At 40.6% G+C, this 24,483-nt stretch overlaps 1 protein-coding gene and 1 long non-coding RNA gene across 2 annotated transcripts in view; one reads left to right on the top strand and one right to left on the bottom strand.

Annotated features, from left to right (window-relative positions):
* Positions 1-18,406, top strand: part of CCDC80 (coiled-coil domain containing 80) — a 34,062-nt gene extending 15,656 nt beyond the window's left edge. Inside the window, exons 4-8 of the mRNA XM_004761451.3 lie at positions 5,313-5,449; positions 7,096-7,244; positions 13,612-13,715; positions 16,803-16,883; positions 17,903-18,406. Coding sequence (XP_004761508.1) covers positions 5,313-5,449; positions 7,096-7,244; positions 13,612-13,715; positions 16,803-16,883; positions 17,903-18,249 — 818 coding nt within the window. The 3' untranslated portion in view covers positions 18,250-18,406. The remainder of the gene's footprint in view (positions 1-5,312; positions 5,450-7,095; positions 7,245-13,611; positions 13,716-16,802; positions 16,884-17,902) is intronic.
* Positions 18,407-18,497: 91 nt separating this feature from the next.
* LOC106006693 lies at positions 18,498-24,175 on the bottom strand. The gene is made up of 3 exons (XR_001180961.2): positions 23,231-24,175; positions 21,773-21,935; positions 18,498-20,288 (listed from the first exon to the last, which is right to left on the bottom strand). It is a non-coding gene; the product is annotated as an uncharacterized LOC106006693 (long non-coding RNA).
* Between the last annotated feature and the right edge of the window lie 308 nt (positions 24,176-24,483).

The raw sequence follows: 24,483 nt of genomic DNA, 5'->3' as shown, positions 1-24,483 counted from the left end.
TCATAATATATAGAAAATAAAAAATATGATTAATGCCATTATGAGACTTCATACATGAAAACCCAGATTAAGAAAATAAATCTATAGGGTGAGTTTTCTCCTATTACACTTAGACTGGCTGTGTTACAGGCTCACAAGATAAAGGAAGTGCAAGGGTTTGATGGTGGGTTCTCTACAGAGACTCAGAATTGCTCACCTTCTTTATTCTACCCTTCACTACTCTTTTTTTTTTTTTTTTTAATGTGACATCCTTCTTAGGGGAGAGATTTCATGATTATCAAATCTGTACCTAGTGTTTACGTGTGCCAGGCTACAGGATTTTGAAGGTGGTCAAAGTCAGTCCCTATTGATGAAATGCTCATATCTAGTGGGAAGGCAGATGCATAATCACTGGTTGTGATGCAAGGTGATAGGCGTGATTGCAGAAACGTGTAGAAAAGTGTTGTGAGTGCACAAATGAGGTAGAGGCAAGTCGACAGGTAATTTGTTCCCATGTGGACAAGGATAGGAATAGCATTCCAGAAAGAGAAGGCATATTTCTAGAAACCGAAAATAGAGGCTGGAGCGTGATATTTGGAAGAGGTAAGAGATCAGCGAGCTAAGATAGGCTGAATCTAGCAGAAGTGCCCTTGCTGCTAAATCTAGGATTTGGATTTTATCCTGTCCTTGTTCTCTGTCCTTAGACTGCATAATAATCACCCAGAAAATATGTTAAAATGCAGATTCCTGGGATGCCTGGGTGACACAGTGTCCGACTCTCGTTGTCCACTGGGGTTGTGATCTCAGTTTTGTGAGATCGAGCTCTGAGTCAGGCTCCAGTCTTAGCATAGAGTCTGCTTGAGATTTCTTTCCCTTTCCCACTGCCCCTTCTGCTCATGCTCTCTCTCAAATAAATGAATAAATAAATCTTTAAAAGAAATGCAGATTCCTGGGCCTCACCACTAGCCACTCGGATCCAATTGGTCTGGATCCAAGGATTGTAATGTTAACTGGTGCCCCAGGTGATTGTGATAAAAGTGGACAGTGGAACATGCTTTGAAAAACTGCCGGAGGAGATCAACTCCTGAAGCAGCAGAGAAGCTGATGCTGTCCAGGGACATTGGTCAAATGCCTAAACTCAGGTAGGACAGGTAGGAGGAGGAGATATACCATGAATACTAACAGAGGAGAAGCCATCATGGATGGAAGCTTCGAACATAATGCCTGGTACACATTTGGTGATTAATAAGTTGTGGCTGGAGCTGAAATTTTCTGTGGGGTCATTACTGTCTGTAGTCAGACATGGAAGAACAAAGATGTGAAGGAATCTACCACTACCTGAAATTGGCCACTGACTTTTGGAATTGAGGTCCTTCAAGGATGGAAAGCCAGGCTGATGCCCCCCTTGCAGGACAGGTCCCCACCAGCATGTAACAGAGTTCACGCTCCCTTCTGTCCCTCAGTCACCTTGGGTCAGGGACAATCTGTTTGGGATAGACAAATCCCACCAAATGGATCTGGGTCTGGGAATCCGTTTAGTGGGATCAAGACCATGTGGACTGTTTATAGGATGTGTCCTAAAGAATGTTTGCTTCTAAGCCCTGTGAATGAGGACTGGAGAGCCTTGGCAAAACTTGGATAAATAGAACAAGAAGCTGGCAGATTTATGCTGCATTTCCAGCCCAAAGAGAGCCTTGTGCTCACCCAGTTCCATCTCAGCCCTGACCAAGAATGAATGCAGAGCATAACAGAGACCTGGGGCAGGGAGGTAGCTGGAGCTGGGAGTTGGCCTCGCCTGTCCCTTGCTCAGAATTGGGCCAGAGGGGAGCTCCTGCGGAGAGTTGCACCCATCCTTGCAGCCACGGTTGATCAGTGCTTTCATTGTTCTTTTGGTCGGGGGGGGGGGGAGGCGCAGGTGCTCTTCCTTGACACAAACATTCATTTGGGATGTTAGATATTCTGTAGTCTGGAAATGTAAAGTGTTTTATGTTTGATGTTGCATCAAAACGGTTTCAGAAAATATTTCAGTTGAAAAGAAAAACCAGACCATGAAATTGGTTTCTTGTTATATCCCAGTTAGAGCGAAGTTTGGCTTAAATTTTGATTATAGGTCCAGTCTATCCTTGAGTGGGACATATTTTGGCCAACTAAAGAGAACGCTAGAGAAGAGTGAGGTCATATTACCTGAGGCTTAACCTTTACTCTGTTACTAACTAGTGATGTGAACTTGAACAAGTTGCTCCCCTCATGGACTCTGTGATAGGTTTATCCTCTGGTAAAAAAAAAAAAAAAACTTGAGACTCTGAGATTTACATGCACAGGGTGAATGGGGAGTGTTTTCAGGAATGATGCTTATGAGAGGTGAGGGATACAGGAGAACAGAGAGGGAATTTTAATTGTACTGCCGTCAACTCTTTAGAGTGGTCCCCTTCGAGGCAAGGGGATCATCTTTTAGATCTGAATGTGGGCTGCCCCCTAGTGAGAGTGTGACTTGGGGCAAAGGCAGCTCTTTTCTAAGGAGAGTGATTTCCAGACAGGGAGTCAGCTCTCTCCACAGTGACCTTGCTTCTGAAGGTGGGATCTGGACCGCAAGCCACAAGGTCTGCTTTAGTTCCTGTTTCATATGTTCCCAATATTATTTTTTCTCAATAATGTGACTGGATTGTGTCAGATAACACTTGCACCACTTCTCTATTACCACAATAAGGTTTTGTAATGAAGACCCGCATACTTCAGTGGCATGTAATTATTAAACATTGAGTCACACATCTGTATGGTTCTGCTCATCTGGGTGGGGTTTGGTGGGCCTCAGCGAGACTGGTCCATGTACTTGCAGTCCTGCTGATTTTAGTTGGACTTGATCACTTCATGGGCCAACTGGTGTTGGCTGATCTGGAGTGGCCCTGTCTGGGCTGAGGCCAGGGTAAGTTGGTGTACCTTATCCTTCAGAAGGCTAGTGTGGGTGTTGTTCTCATGGCCATGGTAGAGGCAAGAGCAATCCCAAATGTACAGGCCCAGTTCTATTCTCTGGGTCATTCGTGCTGACATCAGCTATCATTGGCCAAAGCAAGTTGTATAGATGACCTGAGAATCAGGAGGCAGGACAGTTTAACTCATTCACCTTAATGAGGAGCTGCACTTACTGAGCCAAGAGTCTAAATATGGAGAGGGTGGTGAATAGCGGCCGCCTTTGAAATCTGCTACCACCTCCAACTTCCTTCCATCTCATTATCCATTCAGTGGTTTTTGTAGCTTTCTCGGTTAGGTAGATATAATGGTCTAATTTTGATTCTAATTAGGAACTTGAACTCCAACCAAGTTACTTATCGCTGAATCCAGGGCCCAGCATCGACTTAGCTCAGGGCACTGACAACAAATATTTTGTTGAATGAACAAAAAAGCAAAAATGACTGTATGTTGGGAGTTAAAAATGGTGATCCCTAGGTTCTAGATAAAACTTGGTTTGTCAAGTTTTAAAATAATCAGTTGTTAAAAACATTTTTGAAATCAGTTTTTAATGATTTACCTTATTATTAAGTATAAACTATGTTTCTTGTTAAATTTTTTTAAAAGATTTTATTTATTTATTTGACAGAGATGACAGTAGGCAGAGAGGCAGGCAGAGAGAGAAAGTGGGGGAAGCAGGCTCCCTGCTGAGCAGAGAGCCCGATGCAGGGCTCAATCCCAGGACCCTGGGATCATGAGCTGAGCCGAAGGCAGAGGCTTTAACCCACTGAGCCACCCAGGCACCCCTCCTTGTTAAATTTTAACTACTATAGCCATGTGTGGAATAAACAGTGAACGTTTCCACTCACCTTTTCCATTTCCTAGAGGCAGCCATCGTTACCAGCCAGTTGTCCTTCTGGACATTCTCTGGTGTCTATTCCTGTGCATATGTGTTTTCTTTTGTTTTATTTCCTTTTAACCAAGAATAACATCCACTATGCATTTTCTTCAGCTTTTTTTTTCCCAATGAGACATATTAAACAAAAACCAACATGAATCTGGCAATTCTTTTTCATCACTTTGTAGTTAATTAATGGCAGCAAAAATGTGCATTTAAAAATAGTTTATATGCATGAAGCATGTCATTTTTCATTTTGCAGACAGTGCTTGGTCCTCATATAAGCTATCAGCTCCCATGCCTTTGAACCCGCTCCATAAAGAACTGTCCCAATCTTGGGGAGGAAAATTGGTTCTTTCTCTTTGTGTTTTGATCTTCTTTGGGGGAAATCAAGTTCCTTGTTGGTATACTTTCAGTGATCCTCATCAAATAAATCAAAGTAACAGTTAACTTGTCATCATCCCCTTTTTATCCATAAAAGAGTAATGGTCTATGGTACTCAAGCTTTATAAGCTCTGTATCTGCAAAGCTGAGGTTGTTTCTAGTATGATATTACTCATTGGGTAATAATGCGGATAGTAACTAGTAGAGTCTTTTCACTAATAGATCTATTATCACTTATTTGCTAACTTTAATTTTTTTCACATTTTTTTAAGGACAGGAGATTATTTTGGAAAGGAAGGTTTTTTATAGGGTTGAGGGAAACACTGGGACGTAAAAGGGAAGGAAGTGGCATTTTCATCTCAGAAATGTGAAAATCATTTCCAGAGACGTAGGAGTTGCCATGTTCATACTTCTCATCAACCTAGTGACATCTTTAAGAACCATTTCAAATTATAATAATTTATTTTTAGGATTTAATGTTAAAAAATACATAATGGTTAAAAACTACCATACATTTAGTAGCACTTGGCTGGAAATGGTATTTACTTACAACATTTGTATTATGAAAAGCCCTACATTTCTGGAGTTAAAATGAACCTGTGGCCAGGCTTGAACATAGGGTTATTTTTCTCTATAGCAACAACATAGTTCACTGAGTTCCAAAGTGATTCTCTAATAAAAGTGAAGAAAAGACACAGATTTTAGACTCAACTAAGTAAATAAAACTAAAATAAATTTAAAAACTCCTTGGTGAGGTGGAGTGATGACTCATTCCCAGGGTGGAATTGGCAGTCATCTTCCAGGGATGACTCAGCTGCCTTCACTCTCACTTTGTGCTTTCTGATTCACTACGATCAAGGTAGGCAGATGTGGGGCTTGATCATCTGTAGAATACTGACTTTCAAAATTAGTTTATTCATTTATTTCTGTATTTACTTATCCACTTGGGAAACTTTTGTTCAAATAGAATGTTAGTTGAATGTGTGCAATTAATGAAAGCTGTTGTAATTAACTCAGGATGGAGACCGGGAGCCATCACCCATTCGCTTCCTACTTATTTCTGTCTTGTCATATCTATATTTATTCACATTTCATTTGCCTTAAGATAATGAAAAACCCATGCGAGTGGTGGATGATGAGGACTTGGTAGACCAGCATCTCATCGGTGAGCTGAGGAAAGAGTACGGAATGACCTATAATGACTTCTTCATGGTGCTAACAGATGTGGACCTGAGAGTCAAGGTATGGGTTTCTGTTTTAGGTGATACAGTTATATGCCTTTGAATACAACTCGGAATTTTTTTGCCAGTGAATCTATTAGACATATGAATAAGCACAAATTATTTTATAAGTGGGAAGGTTTGGGAATGGTTCAGATATTCCACATTACCTTATAGAATTTGTGCCTAGAAATGCAGTCTATGAAAGAGCTTGGTTGGATGGCCTCCTATGGCCCAGTGGTTTGACTCAGACCAAATTCAGTGTCAAGCATTGACACTGATACTGGTTGAATAGCTATGATTTGCCAGGCGCAAGGGATAAAAGGTGAAGAGTATTTGGCTTCTTCCTTCAGGAAAGCCAGATTGAACATGACCTACTCTGAAAGGTCTTGGAAGTTTACCTTCTGATTCAACATGGACAAGATAGCAGAGTTTTATACCTACTTTCTTCCTATGCTTAGGAACAGAAGTTCTGAGGCATGAAAAACTGTGCCATGTAGTAATGATAATAATAATTATAAAAATAGTAGCAAAAATATCTAACTTTTTAAAGTGTTTTCCACATGACAGGCACTCACCTCAACCCTTTACAATCCCTATCCCAAACTTCTGAGATAAATAACAAGTATTACTTTTATTTCCCAGAAGAAAAAGAGAGGCCCAGAATGGTTAAGTAACTTGCCCAAGTTCACCCAGTTAGCATTGCGCTTCCTACCCATGTGGGTGAGCTCCAGATCGCATCTCTGAACTATTCTTGTACACCAATAGCATACCATGCTACGTGAAAATCATCAGGGAAAAGGTCACCAGGGCTACCAAAATAGCTAATCCATCCTGCACTATTCTTCTGGATCTGGAGAGGGGTCCATTTATTAATCCATTCCTCACTTGTGTTGCCCCACCTCTAAGGCGGGGCTAGGTGGATACAAAGGTCTCTGACAGCTTTCACCTTGTAGTTTACTCAATTCCCACTGGAGGCATAGCTCCAAGCGAGGTCCAGACTTCTCTCTAGTTTACATTGCCTCTGCTCAGCCAGCCCTCAAATCCATCTTAGGTTGCTGTTGGAAGTCCAAACAGCTAGGATCCAAGAAACTGAATGGCATTATCTTGAAGTTGGATTCCAACTTTTTTCTAAGAATACATATATGAACATGACCTAATTTTAAGTGACGCTTGCTCAATAAAACAGTCTCTGGGAATCACAAAGAGTGTATGCAGATTCCTGATGGTCAAAGAACAGTCCTCCTCATAGTGCAAAATTACCATTATAGTTCATGTCAGGTGTTCTACAAGGTTATTCCATTCCCATGTTGGTTACAGTATTTCTTACCTTCTCTCCAGTTGTGCAGTGAATAGGAATCAGTTTAGTCCCAGAGATAGGGAAGCAAACCTAAGATACATGTAATGAGGAAGGCATGGACCCTTTCCAACAAACATATGCAATTAAGAAATTCTCATAAAAGGTAAGGGACAGTTGTTTCATGGATTCTGAACCTCAAAGCCTCAGCAGAGGTACTTTTGAAGAAGAGAGTTTAGTTTATTAATCAATGTACCCTCCAGGCTCTGATTTCTCCAGTGCTCTCCTGAGTTCTCCCAGGCTCTCTATCCTTCAAACATAGGGAAGAAACACCCTTATACACTATATGCTTTCTATTCTTTCTGAAACAGCAATACTATGAAGTGCCTATATCAATGAAGTCCGTGTTCGATTTGATTGATACATTCCAGTCCCGTATCAAAGACATGGAAAAGCAGAAGAAGGAGGGCATTGCTTGTAAGGAAGACAAGAAGCAGTCATTGGAGAACTTCCTATCCAGGTATCCCACTTTTGGAGACCCTGAGGAGGCAGGTGGGAAGGTGTTCTGGGTGACCTAATAAAAAGATCAAGGAAACATGAAGTAGACCTGTGTGCAGACCCTCCCTGGTGAAATGTCTGTCTGCTTCATAGCCCCTGGCCACAGGGCTTAGTCTTTTCCTGTTGAAAGTGCTCTGGTTATAATGTTGACTGGGGTCAGCTCCAAGCTTGATTGTTGATTTGGTGGCTTTGGATAGGTCTTTTCTTTCTTTCTGCTCCTCTTGGGGCACAGAATAGAGAATTCTGACCCGGGAGATTTCATTTATTCCACCAGTGAATTTAGAGGGCTTTGTATACAGCGTTTTTATTTTACATGTTTATTTATTAGGATACTCTGGTTCCAAACAGGATTTGGAACACTCTCCTTGATTTTCTGCTTCTTTCTAACTCTTCAGAAAACAACAAAAACCCCCTCTAGGACCTCAAAAGAAGAAATTCTCTTGACCCAGCTCCCTGATTCCCTGAGGAGTAGGGTTTATTGAAAACCATTGTATGAAAATTTCAGTAAATACATGGAGAAGATTGTCTTAGAAAATCGCTCTACTTTCTTCCTTCTCCATCACTTCCCTCATGTTGGATAAAAATTCTACAGGGCTTTTGGGGATCTAGAAGGTGAAAACTGCAGAAATTCCTCCCACAGCAAATAAAGGCACAGAAATCTCAGTGTAACATCTCCTCTCCTCACCTCCCACACCTAGTTACACTGTGTGGCCAAGACACTCCAGAAATGGAGCAAGAACTTACTTGGAGTCTCATTAACTTGGAAACTGTTAACTTCCTGTGTATTCTCCATTCATGAGTTGGAAAATCAAGAATGCTATGACTAGTAAGTGGATAGATCATCTGAATTCCTCTAGATTCAGGATGCTTGGGTCTCTTAAAAGAGAACCTCATGATGTGTAAAGAGCATAGGACTTCTTGTTCATCCAAGTTTGGGGCCTGCAATTTACTAGCTATGTTGATTTCTCTATGCTTCTCAATTAACCTGCCTTAAAAATTTCACCCATAAAGGAGAATATTAGCAAGTAGATCTGACTACAGACTACATCCCAGGGTTGCTGGGATCACTTTTTTTTTCCTTGAGAGAGTGCATGTACTGTAGCCAGAGGAGGGGCAGAGGGAAAGGGAGAGAGAAAATCTTAAGCAGGCTTCACACCCAGCAGAAAGCCCAATAGGGGCTCCATCTCATGACCCTGAGATTATGACCTGAGCCAAAATCAACAGTCGGACACCTAACTGAGCCATCCAGGTGCCCCAAGTGACCACTTTTTGTATGCTCACCTCTCTGCCAAGCACTTCATCTTCCTTTCCAACTTTAATCTTTATAAACAACCCTAGGATCTGAATACTGTAACTATTGTTGTGGTGCAGATGGGACAACTGAGGCTAATGGAGATTAAGTAACTAACTTTTGGTCAACATTGAGCTAGTGCCAGCTCTAGGACTCAGTGGCCCCAGGAGAATCTGGCTCCTAAAGTTCACATTCTTATCTGATACTCCTTTTGAAACTATAATGTGAATTATTTTTAGTCTTGGAGCCAGAAGCCCAGAGTTTGAAGCAAAGGGAGACATCCCTAAAACCACAGGATTTCAGAACTGAAAGGAACTTGAGGTTCTTCCTTCATTCAGATTTTCAGGGTAGTGCAAGCATCTGGACTGAAGACAGAAGGGGTGTGCCTTTATAAGGACTTAAGGTTCAGCTCAGTCTTCAGGCCAGTCTCTTGGCTAAGAAAGGGCTCTAACATTCCACTGGGCAGATGGCTTTTTGTCTAGTCTTGGGGGCACTGAAACATTAGCTTCTGGTCTAGGGTCATCCCTCTCGATGGCACTGACTTACAGGATTGATGAGAAAACCTTTCTGTCACCCTTGAGGTGTTTTTCTTCCTTTTCCTTCCTTCCCCTGCACTCCCCTTCCTTCCCCCCCACCCCTCCCACCTTCCTTCCGTCCTTCCGTCCTTCCTTCCACCTTTCTTGTGGCAGACAAGATTCTTAGAAGTTCAGTTTTGATTTTCACAATTAGAGTCAAATATACCCAAGTAATACATTGAAGACCACAGTTCTCTCTTAAACTTTTAAGTTAGGTTTTTAAATTGTATTATTCTATTTATAACCTAGAAAACTTTAGCTATCATTTTTAAGGGGCTTTGAATAATGTTTGATCTTGCTTACAAATACCATAATTAAACAATTTTATTTCAAACAGCCATTTTTACATTTAATATGTATTTTTTTAATATTTTATTTATTTATTTGACAGAGAGAGATCACAAGTAGGCAGAGAGGCAGGCAGAGAGACAGAGAGAGGGAAGCAGGCTCCCTGCTGAGCAGAGAGCCTGATATGGGACTCGATCCCAGGACCCTGAGATCATGACCTGAGCCAAAGGCAGAGGCTTTAACCCACTGAGCCATCCAGGCGCCCCTAATATGTATTTTTGAATTGTTTGACATAAACAAACAAAACCTTGCTGAATACTTAAATGATCCAGTAATCTTATAAATACAGTAAATCCAATGTTTTCTCAGATATTCCAGTAACTGCACGCGACTTAGAAACACACATCTAAGCCAATCACTCAATTACACATTCTAATCATAGTCTTAGGGTTGTCATTTTAATAAACCAAATTCTCTTAAATTTCACAATAACATAAATTATGTTTATAAAGACCAGGTTCCTTCTTAGAAATATAGATTATCGCTATGATTCTTTGAAAATCTTCTCTTCTTAGTTCTAAATTTTCCAGGACTAAAAGATGCTTACCTGCTGAACCAACAACCCTGTAAACTCAAGTCACCTGTCCTCAACAGCAGACAGTTACCACCCAGTTCATTATTGTTATTTATAGCCAAGGATTTGGGCCAGCCGGGAGACCTGCAGCTAGAGACATTCTGAGAGATTTTTCCTACCATCTCCAGGCAGGCTGTCTTTTTATAATTACTGTGTCATGGGTTTCAAACCTTGACAGGAAAAGCTTGACATTATCTCAATTTCAATCACACACAAATCTTGCAGCATTCATTCTGGCTGATCACACATCCGAATCTGGCCTATCTTTGATTTTTAAGACTTGTATGCACATTTTTCATCTAAAACCTTTTGTACTGACCAGGACACTATGATATGTAGATGTATTTTCCTTCGAATGTCAGAGTCTTGTACGTATTCGGTACTATGTCAGGAAAAGGCATCGGCTGCAGATACTCAGAATGGATGCAATTCTAATTTGGATGTCCTATAACTGTGCATGATTTGTGGTCACAACTCATGCAATCACCGTGCTGATAATTATCATTGATCTTAAAAATCAAAGCGGAATTTTTTATTATTACCTAGAGGCATGAGTAGATTCCTGAGTTAGATTCCTGGCATCTCCATGTATTAGCTGTGTGACTTAACTTCTCCAGGTTTTAGTTCTTCATTTGTAAAATGTGAATAATAAGTGTACCTATTCCTAAGATTGTTGTGAAAGGTAAATTCAGTACTAGAGGTAATGATGGGGGATGGGGCATCTGGATGGTTCAGTCCATTAAGCGCCTGCTTTAGCTCAGGTCATGATCCCAGGGTCCTGTGATGGAGCCCCGCATCTGATGCCCTGCTTGGCGGGGGAGCCTGCTTCTACATCTCCCTCTGCCATTCCCCCCATTTCTGCTCTCTGGCTCTCTCTATCTCTCTGTCAAATGAATAAATAAAATCTTGTAAAAAAATAAACAACAACAAAAAAATAAAGGTAAAGATGGACCACACATTAGTGCAAAGTGAGTAATCAACGAATGCTGGCTATCGGTAGTGTTAGGACCAGTTATTCAGCTCCTAGTTAGAAAACTTTGTCATGAAGGGAGAGGTCGGAGGAGATTTAGTAAACACCTCAGGATTGAAACCAGGCAGAGAGAACGGGGGAAAAAAATTTTTTTTTTTAAATAGAAGTTCTATAAATAAATGAATATCCAATCGGAATTTTCCTTCACATTTGCTGAGTTGTTGGTGAGTCTACACAGCCTGGTTTCAGCTGACCAGACTCTGAAGCCGGTCTGGTCTTCAGTGACACTCATCTGGTTCAGGCTATAATTACGTTCCTCTGAGACAAAAGCCCCAAAGAGTGGGCAAATGCACACTAATTTGGGAGTGCCAGTTAAGAGAAGCAAACACACATACAGCTCACAGAATTTTTATTTACTGATACGTTAAAGTGACAGGAGAACAATTTGTCCGAAATAAGGATCTGGGCCACATTGACATCTCTTGTTACACTCTGTGGAAGTTATTTCCTTCAGTGTTGCAAGCTGGAGCCTCATATCTTAAAGGTCCGTGGGAGAAAGAATCATCCCTTAGGGGAAATGACCTTTGCCTGGTTGTGTCTGCGACAGGGAGTCTCAGATCCTGTCCCTGTCTAATCAGGACAGCATCCAGTGGTGCACACCGGTAAACAAGCCAAAATATACCTCACCCAAAATAGCTCCTTCGAGGATACCCTACAGCTCTGTGTGAGGCCAGGAAGGCTGGCCTGGTTTGGATGCTGGCTGGGGGCCGGGTGGGGGCGGGGCAGTGCTGGGCTGGCATGTCTCCTAAGGAAGCAGGGAGGGTACAGGAGACCCATGTTTGTGATCCGACAGCAGTCACTGTTCCCTTTCCCAGGAGGTCTTGGACAGTCTCAGACATTCCTCTCCCCTCCTCCATGCTAAATACATTCATCTCCCTATTCTCAGTGGACATTTTAGTTTTTCTTTCCCTTTGAAGAGAAACAAGCAGAGGAAGCAAATGTAATGTCACAGCAAGCAGTTTTTGGCAAGCCTTGCTACAGGCGCCCATTGAGAGGTTGTATTTCATCAGACTATCATTTTCTCTCATTCACCCAAACCACTATTCCCCCAAGAGGCCATTTTCTTTGGGGCTGAAAACTCTCGTGTTCACTGTGAGGCTAGAATGGGCACAGGGAGAGAAGTCGTGAATATAATCAACTGGCTTCCAGCTCAGCGAGGGTACTAACATCCCCCGGTTGTCTGCACAGAAGGCAGAATGCAAAACTCCTCCCCTCCAGTGAAAGGGGAATTAGAGACAACTCCATACTGTTAGCCCTTAGATGCATACCCTCTCCTTCCTATCTCCTGACTGCATCAGCCAACCACCAGGATCTCTGAGGGTGATAGACTAGAGAAACCATTAGTACCAACTGTTTGATTGACTAGTTTGGCAAATTACTTCTCTTCTCTAAGCTTCATTTTGTCATCCATCAAATGAAGACAATAGGCTGTGCCTTTACTGACCTCTAATGATTTCTGTGTAGATGAACATGAGCTATGAAATGATACACAAAGGATTAAATCACTTACCATATGGGATTTGGTAGATAAATGTCTGAGGTCTCTTCATAGACAACATCCTCCATCTAGAAGGCCACAGATCCAGCCACTATCTATAGCCATGCCCTCGTGTGGACAACTTACACTGACGGGTTTTAATTTAATTCTTAGGTGTTATGAGCTCTTTGAAGTAAATGCTATTTTTGGTTCAGAGAAAAGGAAAAACTGAGACTTGGATGAACTCCGTGACATGCTCAGGGAACCCAAAAAGTTAGCAGTGACAAAACATGAACTCAGGTTATAAGACAAAAGTTTTCTACTACCCTACAGTGTCAGAGCAGAAACAAGTTTACTGTATTATATGCTGAAATCCTAGGCTCAAGGTGTAGCCCCATTCCACTTTGCAGGAGGGCTCTATAATGTTGGTTTTCTAGTTGGTAGGCTACCTTTTAGAACTTGCATTTGCCGATGGATGAACCACTGGCTACCGAAAAAGATACCTCGGCTTTGTTTTCCCAGGAATCCTCCCTGACTCTTTGCACCACTTCCCCATTTTCCTTCTTCCTGTCACTGTCATCTACTTTAAATTTAGTTCTCTTTTTCTACTCTATTTCTGTCCCTACCTTTGATTCTTGACCCCCTCCAAGCCCTAGTGAACTCTATTAGAACTTGAGTTTTCTTCAGTTCTTCTGATTCCCTCTTTCTGTGGTTACTATATAACATACCATTTTGGCCAGTCTTCATGGCATCTGAGGACCTCATGTCTCCCCAAGTGACCCTACTGGGTGTGGTGGCCAGACTCATGCCTGATGCTTCATGCAAATGCCACAGTAGGCAGACCATGAAGTTATAACAGAAAAACTGCAAGAAATGTGGAAAGGAAGTTTAATGGCTTTGCGGAACTATGAGATATTTCTAAGGGCCAGTGTTTTTTATTCTGGGCATAGACAACCCCGACAGGCAAAGTGACTGCTCTCTTACATTAGCCTCTCTTGTTTGAAGCAGTAATCACGGCCTCCTGTTTTTTCCAGGTTCCGATGGAGGAGGCGGTTGCTGGTGATCTCTGCCCCTAATGATGAAGACTGGGCCTATTCACAACAGCTCTCGGCCCTCAGTGGCCAGGCCTGCAATTTTGGTGAGTGGGAAGCCTCGTCATCACTGTTTTCCCATACCACCCTCTTCCTGGTCAATTCTAAAATGGAACATAGAAGCTTAGATCATCCAAATATTCCTCAGTCCAGACTGGAGATTCCCAGACACTTACTCAGTTGTATTGAGCATAAAGTTGCTTTCAGACTGGAGCCTTCATCAAATGCAGGGTTTTTTGGGGTTTTTGTTTTATTTTGTTTTTCCTCAATATTCTCCTCTCTGGGGTTCTTCACTGAAGTGTTTGAAAAACCTGCTGTTTTACTTTTAGTGATCTGTGCTATGTACCCTCTGGTTTATTTGGAGTTTTTGTTGTTGTTGTTGTTTTTTAAAATTTGTCTCAACATTCTAAAACTCGGGTATCATCATTTACTTGGGTAATACTTAGCTATAAACACTGGGTCATTCTCCGTAGGTTAAATGTCTTCTGCAAAACAGGAATGGCTTTGAGAATTAATATATTAATGGAAGCATACTGTACTATATCACTATTCCCTTAAAAAGGATTTTGATCTATAATTGGAGAGAAAATACAGCAAGGGGGCACCTGAGTGGCTCAGTGGATTAAAGCCTCTGCCTTCGAAAGACTATGGACTCTGAAAAACAATCTGAGGGGTTTGAAGTGGTGGGTACTAATACCCACCACCTGGGTATTAGAGAGGGCACGGATTGCATGGAGCACTGGGTGTGGTGAAAAAAACAATGAATACTGTTATGCTGAAAATAAATAAATTTAATTAAAAAAAAAAAAAGCCTCTGACTTCGGCTCAGGTCATGATCTCAGGGTCCTTGGATCAAGCCCCGCATCGGGCTCTCTGCTCAGCAGGGAGCCTGCTTCCTCCTCTCTCTGTGCCTGCTTCTCTGTGATCTCCGTCTGTCAAATAAATAAATGAAATCTTTAAAAAAAAAAATACAGCAAGATCTGTCAAACAGAATCTTATTTTAGAACAAGTAGGTCAAAGAGAAACATAGTTTATTATTTTTTTTTGTAGTGAACTACTCAGTGTTTTAAAAACGAACATTTGCTTTCTTTACCAAAATTATTATCCTAGTGACCTAAAGTATCATTTTGAATAAGGATGCAAAGAAAGGAAAATGCATAGTACATAGAACTTACTACTAAAATCAGTGGTGAAGCAAGGAGCTAAGGGCAGTTTCAAAACTGGAATTACAATTGAAATCTCATTTAAAATGTACTTCTACAGAGGAAGAATTTTGACAGTCATTGGTGGGAGGGGGGAGTATCTAGAAGCCACAGACTTTAAAAATTCCATTTCTAACTGGATTACAAATGAATCAGCATTATTTTGATACTTCTGCTAGGAAGAAGAATCATTTATTAGTTATAAAACCGTGCTTAGGGGCACCTGGGTGGCTCAGTGGGTTAAGCCGCTGCCTTTGGCTCAGGTCATGATCTCAGGGTCCTGGGATCGAGTCCCACATCGGGCTCTCTGCTCAGCAGGGAGCCTGCTTCCCTCTCTCTCTCTCTCTGCCTGCCTCTCCATCTACTTGTGATTTCTCTCTGTCAAATAAATAAATAAAATCTTTAAAAAAAAAAACCGTGCTTAATTTATTTTTAAAAATGGGGGTATAAGTTTTGTAAAGCATTAACAGAGCCTGGGTCTTTACTATGACTCAGTATCTGTAAATTTAAATACATTTTAGTTTTAAGATATAAAATAATAACTCAAAAGAGGTAGACAACAAGCTCATAACAGTAAAAACAACTAGAAAATTCATGAGTATTTAATGTATAGTCCTACTATCAAAGTTAATAAATAATGACTTATATCAATATATAAGGTTGGGTTTTTTTGTATTTTAAGTATATTTTAAATTATTTGTAGCCACCAATGTTGCTAGGTAAGGCAGAAGTTTAGAGCGGTTAATAGCCCTTCACAATAAGAATGTAAATAAAATCATGGCTTACTTCAGCTGTCTAAAGACAGTTTTGGAACAGTTATTAGGTGATGTTTCATTTAATCTCTGCACACAAAACTTAAATCACATTAGTGCAAGCAAACCCTTTTGCAATATACAGGAAATGTAAACAAGTCTTATTTTCCAGGAATAATTAAATTCATGATCTTCCCTTTTGAAAACATGATTCAACGACATTGAGAACAGAATGCTTCACTTCTCTGAGAGAAGAGCAAAGACCACAAACTTTTTTTTTTTTGGATAGCCATTTGCTAGGATTTTAGCCCCTCTTTAAAACAGCCTCAAGCCATGGCAACTGTCAGTTTTCTCCTCTGAACAATAAACTCCATCGATATTCGTATTATTAGTCCCAAGTTATGACCCTGAATAGATTGACATTTTGTCTTGATATGATATGAAATGATATGATATGAAATCTTGATATGATGAACTGGCAGCCCCCTTGTCCTCCAGTGTTTTTTCTCCTGAATCTCTTGGTGTGCACTTCATCCTCAAAAGAATTCCAACAAGCTACCAAGGCATGACCTTCTCTCCTTTCCTGAAACTTTAGCTGTGGGTAGGAAGCACGCTGTGCTTAAGTGCTTCTCCTTTGAATCCTCTAAGTAAGTGGTAAGAACCTGCCCTTTTCACTGACAAATTTTTGTGCAAGAAAGCTGGAAATATTCCTTTAACAATCACACTGGATAGGTTCTGCTTTTTTCTCCAAGAGACAGTTGAATTAGCCCAGTAAACACCATCCACCTAAACTGTTATAACCTCTGGCATGACTTTTTCTCAGCACTCGAATCAGCTCAGATCATCCCAGATATTTAAATGTTCCGACAGCTTCATTTCTGTTTGTTATTTAATAGAACGACAGTTTAAGAGCAAATTCTTTTATTTCCATCTACAAACAAAGCAAAACAAAACCAAAAAAAAAAAAAACCATATCTGACCCTGTTATTAATCCTAAATCTGAAATTAGGTCTTTTTCAAGGTTTTAAAATTATTTAATGACTCTTTTATTAGAAAAAAATGGAGTATTTTGCCTAATGAAGTTATGTTCTTTTTAATGTAGAGAATCCTAATTGTCAGCTATTGGCCTTTGAAGGTAAAAGATGATTTACCAACGTTATGGTTTTCTTTCTCCTTCCAGGTCTGCGCCACATAACCATTCTGAAACTTTTAGGGGTTGGAGAGGAAGTTGGGGGAGTTTTAGAACTGTTCCCAATTAATGGTAAAGTGTTGTTCTTTTAAAACATTATGAACTACGGTTACATTAAATTAAATTATATTAAACGGTATGCAAGCAGTGAGGGACCGTTAAGGTGAATGCAGTTCACTGAATTCATCCACCTTGTGTGTGCGCATGAGTGTATGTGCACATAAATGGGAAATAGGGTGCAATCATTAATATTGTTTTTAATAGAAAATCGTAAGTGGCAGTAAAAGTAACCATTTTCTTAGCTAGAATAATGCTGTTTATCTGCATAGGACTGTATGATTTACGAAGCATTTTTATCTATGCCACCTCATTTAATTCTCACAATAATTTTATGAAGCTCATGGATCGTATCTTACTAATCCCCTTTTAATAGATGGGCTCAGTACAGAAAGGCTCAGAGAAGCTGAAAGTAGATGACTAGTGACTCGAGTTTTCAGAAAGCAAATCAGTTCTTCCTTGCAAGATCAAGATCTTCACCAGAGATAGTGGCATAAACCCCTTGGCACGGAAAGCTTCAGTACCCTCCTCCTCCCCCTCCCCCTTTTCACTGCCCATAATAGTTTAAATACATGTATCCACATCTTAGGTAATTGGTATTTTCCCCTTTAAGAAATTTTTTTTGTTATAAGATTTTTGTTCTAAAAAAAGCATCAAAAGGAAAGCCAAATTTGCAAAGAAGTAACTAAGCTAATTGGAAATAAACTTAGAAATATCAACAATATAATCTTTGTTCGTGATACACTTGAAAGAAGTTGATCTTGCCAGAATTAAATTAAAGGACTGGTTTTATATTTTGCAACATTCCTATAAAAAAGACGTCACATGTCCCAAAGTTTGACACTAATAATATTGTAGAACATCAGAGACATTTAATTTCTAGTGGAAAAAGTACAGCAACTTTCTTTAATTGGATTCTGAACCAAAGGACTCATGGGTCCTCTCCCTATTCTCATAGTGATTTCTTCTCATTTTGATCTTTGCTTGAGGGCTGACTGTTCAATCCACTAACAACTTTTCTAACTCTGTTCTAGGGAGTTCTGTTGTGGAGCGAGAAGACATACCAGCCCATTTGGTGAAAGACATCCGGAACTATTTTCAAGTGAGCCCGGAGTACTTCTCCATGCTTCTTGTTGGAAAAGATGGAAATGTCAAATCCTGGTATCCTTCCCCAATGTGGTCCATGGTGATTGTGTATGATTTAATTGATTCCATGCAACTCCGGAGACAGGAAATGGCCATTCAGCAGTCACTGGGAATGCGCTGCCCAGAAGATGAGTACGCAGGCTACGGTTACCATAGCTACCACCAAGGATACCAGGATGGTTACCAGGATGACTACCGTCATCATGAGAGTTACCACCATGGATACCCTTACTGAACAGAAATGCGTAACTTTAGCCCCAGCCACTTCCCCCCGCAGTTGTTAAAGCCACAAGTGGCCAGCTATGTGAAGGAGTTTTTCCACACTGCCTACATTCCCCGCCTTTTTCTTTATGTGTTCTTTCAAAATTAAATAAATAGCAAACTTTTGCCTACTTGTGAGTTGTTATTAAAACCTTAAATCATAAAGATGTTTAAAAGAATGCTCCAGTTCTCTAATTGGAGGGGATCTGGTGCTGAATGGATAATTCCCTCTTCTTATATGATAGATACTATTTGGAATATGAAATTCTATATAAAAGTATTTACACCTCTCATTTACTTTTTTAAAAGTATTCATTGGTAAGTAAAAACTGATAAAGAAAACTAAAGATCACAGTGCAGATGTTTTCAGGAAACATCTGAACACATATAACAGAGGAAACAGCTTCTTAACACTTTTGGAAATGTCAGTCTAGAAATGATTGAGATGGCTCTGCTTTATATTGTGAGTTTCTTTCACAAAGCTGGATACCATCGGAATCCAGTGGTATTGGCCACCAAAGTCAGGAAAAGCACCAAACCCAGCTTTGCTATCATGACCATTTCCTGCCCTGTTTCTCTTATCTTATTGTCTTTTCAGAGCTAGATCAGAGAGCCAGGAAAAGGAATCCCTACATCATCACCAGAATCTGGCACTGCAGCTGGAGATGATACTTTCGGAATTTTGGCAGGTGCCATGGAATTGCTGGCATGGAAAAACGTGACCCTTCACACCTAGCACCTCTCTACTTACTCATTAATAGAACTATTACCATACTGGCATCTTGTAAAAGAAAACTACAAAGAAGGAGATTATATCCAAGGGTCCTTTTGTCTTCAGAGGTAAATGTTACTGAGTTACAATGGACAGAAGTGTAGCTGGAGAGCAAAATACAATCTTTATCCCTGAAAAAGAGGATATGGCAATTCAAACTAAATATGCTCCTTTCCTCCCTCCCTCTTTCCCTGCTGTCTTTCCTACTTTTCTTTTTTTCAACAAACAAACAAACAAACAAACACCAAGTAATACTACCAACAAATATCTGTGAACTTGCCCTGGGCAGTCAGTCTGATTCCCAGGCCTTTAGTATCCTAATGGTGCCAGTCTCTATCGATAATGGGGCTGCTTATTTTTTTGCTCCTCTTATTAATCATTAATTCTCCAGATCATCTTGGTATTGGTTATTAACTCTAACAAGCATAGATATTAATAACTGCATTCAAGCCACATGTGAACATTAGCTCTTAACTATTTGTGCAAATTTGTTTTTATATCCTCTGGACTTTGTTATACATAATTATATTGTAAAAGTGGAATTTGTAGCTCAATAAACTTGAGAAATTCCTTATTTTGCCCTTTGTTCTCCATGAAGCCCATTCATTCTTACCTGTTTCATAGACAACTGAGGTCCAGAGAGTTCAAGTGATTTTAGAACACAGTTCCCTTATTGGGTACATTATGCTCCCGTCCTCACCCCCTTCCAACTTGAGAAGCTTTCTTCATCTCACTTTTTAGAACAGTCTATACCAGCTGCACAGTGCGCTGGTGGGAGAACCAGGATGATGTCATTGCTCTTAGATTACCAAGGTGATGGATAGCTTAAAATCACCAATAAAAAAAAATGGATTTCATTACCATTGCTTCTGAAATTATGTAGGGACAATTTCTAAGTAAGAGGCCCAAAGAATCTCAAGTTCAGGAAATATAATAATGAGGGAGTTTCATCTTCCAAGGAAACCAAACAGATAATAGAAAATTTACTTACAGAATAATATGAATAAGGTTCTAGCTTCCACAATCAAAGAAAGACAACACTTTTTCATAACCCAAGATGACTTTTCACTGGCACTGCAATAATAATTAGCAATGTGTCTGAATTCTCTTTCCTCCTGTGAGTAGAGCCAAGAAGCCATGAATCATTATTTGCCGTGCTGTAGATAAGCCATAGCTCAGCAAAGGGACTGAGACACATGTAGAGGAAAATGCTATTGGTAAATGTCCTCAAATCCTGTAATCTGGAAAAACATAAAGTACAAACGGGGATTAAAGAATGAAAAATTAAACAGGAGGATTAGAGAATGAGATCACGTGAATCCCTGTCTTCTGGGAGTTCAGATCGGGTCATTTGTAATCTGGGTATTTTTTGCTCATTGTTTATTTGTTTGTTTGTTTGTTTAAATCTTTTTTTTAATTTTATTTATTTATTTGACAGACAGAGATCACAAGTAGGCAGGGAGGCAGGCAGAGAGAGAGAGGAGGAAGCAGGCTCCCTGCTGAACAGAGAGCCTGATGCGGGGCTCAATCCCAGAACCCTGGGATCATGACCTGAGCCGAAGGCAGAGGTTTTAACCCACTGAGCCACCCAGGTGCCCCTCATTGTTTGTTTTTTAATGTTCCTTCCAAACAACAGCAACAAAGAAGACATAGTTTTTGAGAATTATTATGGAATTATAGTATGTAGAAAGAAAACACCCAGGAGAGTGAGGGAAATCTGGAAGACTCTGAGGAGGCCAAAGTTGCTGGCTGTTGCAATTCACTTTCATGAATTTCCAGGAATTGTTTTTCACTGGAGAAATCACAGGGCAGAGAGATCCTTCCACAGAGGCAGAGACAGAAGCAGGCTGTCCAGACAGTGGAATCGGTAGAGCCCAGTTGGTCTCATTTTCTGGAGTAGAGTTAACATTGAAGTTCACACTGTCTCAACTTTTAGAGCCTTGGTGATAAAAACAGCTCAAAACCAGAGGCAGTAATGGCTCGATGAGCACTGATGGATGATCTCAGTATTCAATAATGTATGGAAATTTCAGAAGAGAAGCCTCTTGAAAAGAACCCCTGTTTTTCTGCCACCACTAAGTCCCCTTTCCCTGCAGGATTGCTTTCCTTGCCTTCTTTTTCCACCTTGGGGGCCCTGTACTTAGTGATTTGGGGGGTGCAGATAGTGGGGTGTGCCTGATGAGTACTCTTAACACCATGACAAAGTGAAGCACAGTTAAATGCTACTTCTCTTCAGTTCTCTCAAAGTTCTCTCAGCTCCTCATCTACAAAATGAGAGAGTAGGAATAGATATCTAAGTTATCGTCTAACTCTATGGTATTTATGACTCTTTCTTGGCCTGTAGGGAGCAGGATGCTAAACTCAGAGGTTTCCTCTAGTTGAACTAATGTTAAATTCATAGAGAACCCAGACTTTACTGAGGCGGATAGAGACTCCCGGGGCCCAGCCCTTTCCCCCCTTCCTGTCCACTGCTCTCCATTGCTCCTGCTGAGGTGAAGAAAAAGACCAGATGCCTGTCCTGTTTGATTAAGAAAAGAAAAAGAAACAGTCCCCTGGGATGATTTACCACTCTCCTGAGATGCCTCCGCATAGATTTTTTATTTTTTATTTTTTTATTTTTTTTCTCCGCATCGATTATACTTCCACATGCAGGGGCCATTCGGCCTTGAGAGACCACGAAAACATCCCGTTCCCATCCCCCATCACCATAACCATAAAAACTCACCCCTAACCCAGTCAGGTGCTCAGCCTTTGGGAAAGGATCCCGCTGAGCCCGCCGGTGATAGATAATAAAGCTGCATTTCCCCTGATTTCCATGTGCCGCTTGAAATTCCTTGGTCCCTTCAGATTTTCTGCAACATCATAGTTCAGACACCAGTTCCAGGTTCCTTTGGGAATGGAGAAATGTATTGAATAACTTCTTTCCAGCATGGTGCTCTGCTGCAGCTGGACCCAGTGGGCTCATCACCTCTAACTCAGTAATCCTCATTATCTCCATAGAGCCAGACTGGAGCTTCCAAGGACATTCAGGCTGGCAAAGACTGAGCATCTTTAACACTGATGGAGTCTCTCCAACAAGGCAAAACCTTGCTCTCTAACACAATTTCCTAATGTGGCAACCATAGGCATCACCTCTCTCATATCCTGAAGATTGGACAAACTGGGCCGTCCCTGATCAGACTGAAGAGATCTTAAATAATAGCATGTTCCTTCTAGAAAGCAAAAGAGTGATTCCCCATTCCTCTAGTCTATGGGTTGATACTCATAGTGACAGGGTGAAGAGAGGGGGTGATTGTAAGTAGCTAAAACTGACCCTGCACAAAATTTTCTTTGGCTTTCCATCTCTTCCACAAAATCCTTTTCCTTTCTTCTGGCCCTTTTCCCTTTTCCAGCCACTTTCTCATGACCTATTCTGGCTTAGCGATGGCTACAATTGATTAGGCATAACTGATAGGCTAAAGGTGCCGTGCTTTCCAAGAATATCTACAATGCAAAGGAAAATCCTTGAAGGAGAGAGGCAGGGAACAAACCACTTCTGGAAGACTGCCAATCCCTAGAAGAAGCCTCACTTTTCAAAAATGTTAGAGAAAGAGTAAATTCCTCTGCAGACCTCACTGTCATGCCATTTGTCTCCGTCAGTCCTCTTTTTTATCTTTAGCTTACTTCTTTGTGATGAGCACTCTTTAGAGAGCCAAAGTAGTGTAGGGTAGGCAGAGGCTGGCATATTGCCAAATTTGGCAAGACCTGATCCCCAACAGCTGAAAGCCTTGTGTATGCAAAGAACCATCTGCTCATTCTGGTTCTTAATCCAAGACACTAGCTTATAGATTAGACTCAAGTTATATAATGACTCAAACATTCATTGTATTTATACTATTTTCTGTGTAGTCTGCTAGAAACCAGGAATATAAACAAAAATAATTTTTTTTCCCTGCACAGAAGCTCACAGACTAGTAGAGAACAGTCATATGCACCATTCTGAAATACTGTGCATGAATAACCAATATTGGGTCCTCATGTGAGGGGTAAGGGGTGCAGAGGGAACCAAGGAGAGATGAGTGGTGATAGTTCTTCAGTCTTTTGGAGCCTAGATTTATAAATTGTTCTTCCTTTCAAGCTCCACATGATGTGAGCAAGTGCCTTATAGTGACTGTCACCATGGTCAAGGGCTTTGGATACTCACAGTGCAAGCACTGCTTCTCCTGGGAACTTCTTCCCTCTCCCACATTTTAGAAGTTGTCTAGATATGAAGTTGTCTATAGAAGATGGCAGCATTAATTCATCTGTAAACACCACACATTCCCTGAGATAACCAAAATGAATAAAAAGTAGTGAATTTATAGGAGAAAACTTCATCAAAATCGAAACTAGAGAATGGCTTTACTCTTATAGCATGAACTTTGAGTTATGCATACCTATTTACTATACTGAACTTGGGGAAACATGGCAGGAGGAAAGATAAGGAATACACTTGTCGTCCATTGCCCACACAAGGGTCAGCTAGCTGTCTGAGAGGCCAAAGATAGGCGACATGGCTGTGTCCTCCTAATGTGCCCCTTCTGACTCACCTAGCTTCCTAACTGGAGGAAGGAGGTTTGGAGGTGAGGGTGTATAAATGGAGAACAGAGCTGGTTTACAGAGAGGCTTAGAAATGCTTCATCTTTATCTCTGGGGAGATAAGGATGTCTGGTTTTTGACCCACAGCCAAGATTACAGGAGTGGGATTTATGATGTGCTCTTTAAAGTCTGGAACTACTCTGGTAATCCCTAGGGTCAGTTTCTTTAATGATGGTTTCCAACTGGCCTAAGGATTGAGTAAATCCAGCTGATTACATGGCCAGCGAAGCATAAAAATCCTGGAAAATCCTGCTTTGAGCTTCCCAAAGTCAAGATTCCTCACACAGATCCTGGCAGTTCAGGCAGGAGACAGTGGAGACAGAGTGGGCTGTATGAACAGATGAGAACCCTGCAGAGCGTAGTCATGAGCTCTCTCTTGGACCACCAATGTCTACGCTCTCCTTTTCTTATTGCACTGTATCCTTGGCCATTAAATAAAAGTGAGTGTACTCTGTGGAGTCTGGTGAGTCCTTTCAAATATAGGAACTTGGGAAATCTTTGCAGGGTGGTGTGTGTATGTGTATATGTATGTATGCATGTGTCTATAGATATTTAAGTATGTATTTGTATATGTATATGTGTGTAAACCTGGTGATTCACAGACCTGTACCCCTGGGGATAAAAATATATGTTTATAAAAAATAAAAAATTAATTTAAAAAATGTACAAAATATAGCATTTTATATAGCATAGTAGATGTAAATAGGGTATTAAATATAATATATAAAATATTATATGATATAGAAGTATATGATATAAAAATTCTAGCATTAAATTTCACAGCTGTAGGGAAAATTTATGTGCTACTTTCAAGGCATT

Source organism: Mustela putorius, unplaced genomic scaffold (assembly GCF_011764305.1).
Source record: "Mustela putorius furo isolate JIRA1106 unplaced genomic scaffold, ASM1176430v1.1 tig00003834_pilon_pilon_pilon, whole genome shotgun sequence".
In the NCBI taxonomy this organism is placed as follows: Eukaryota; Metazoa; Chordata; class Mammalia; order Carnivora; family Mustelidae; genus Mustela; species Mustela putorius.
Note: the sequence above shows the minus strand (reverse complement) of the source record. Positions and strands in the feature narration are given on the sequence as shown.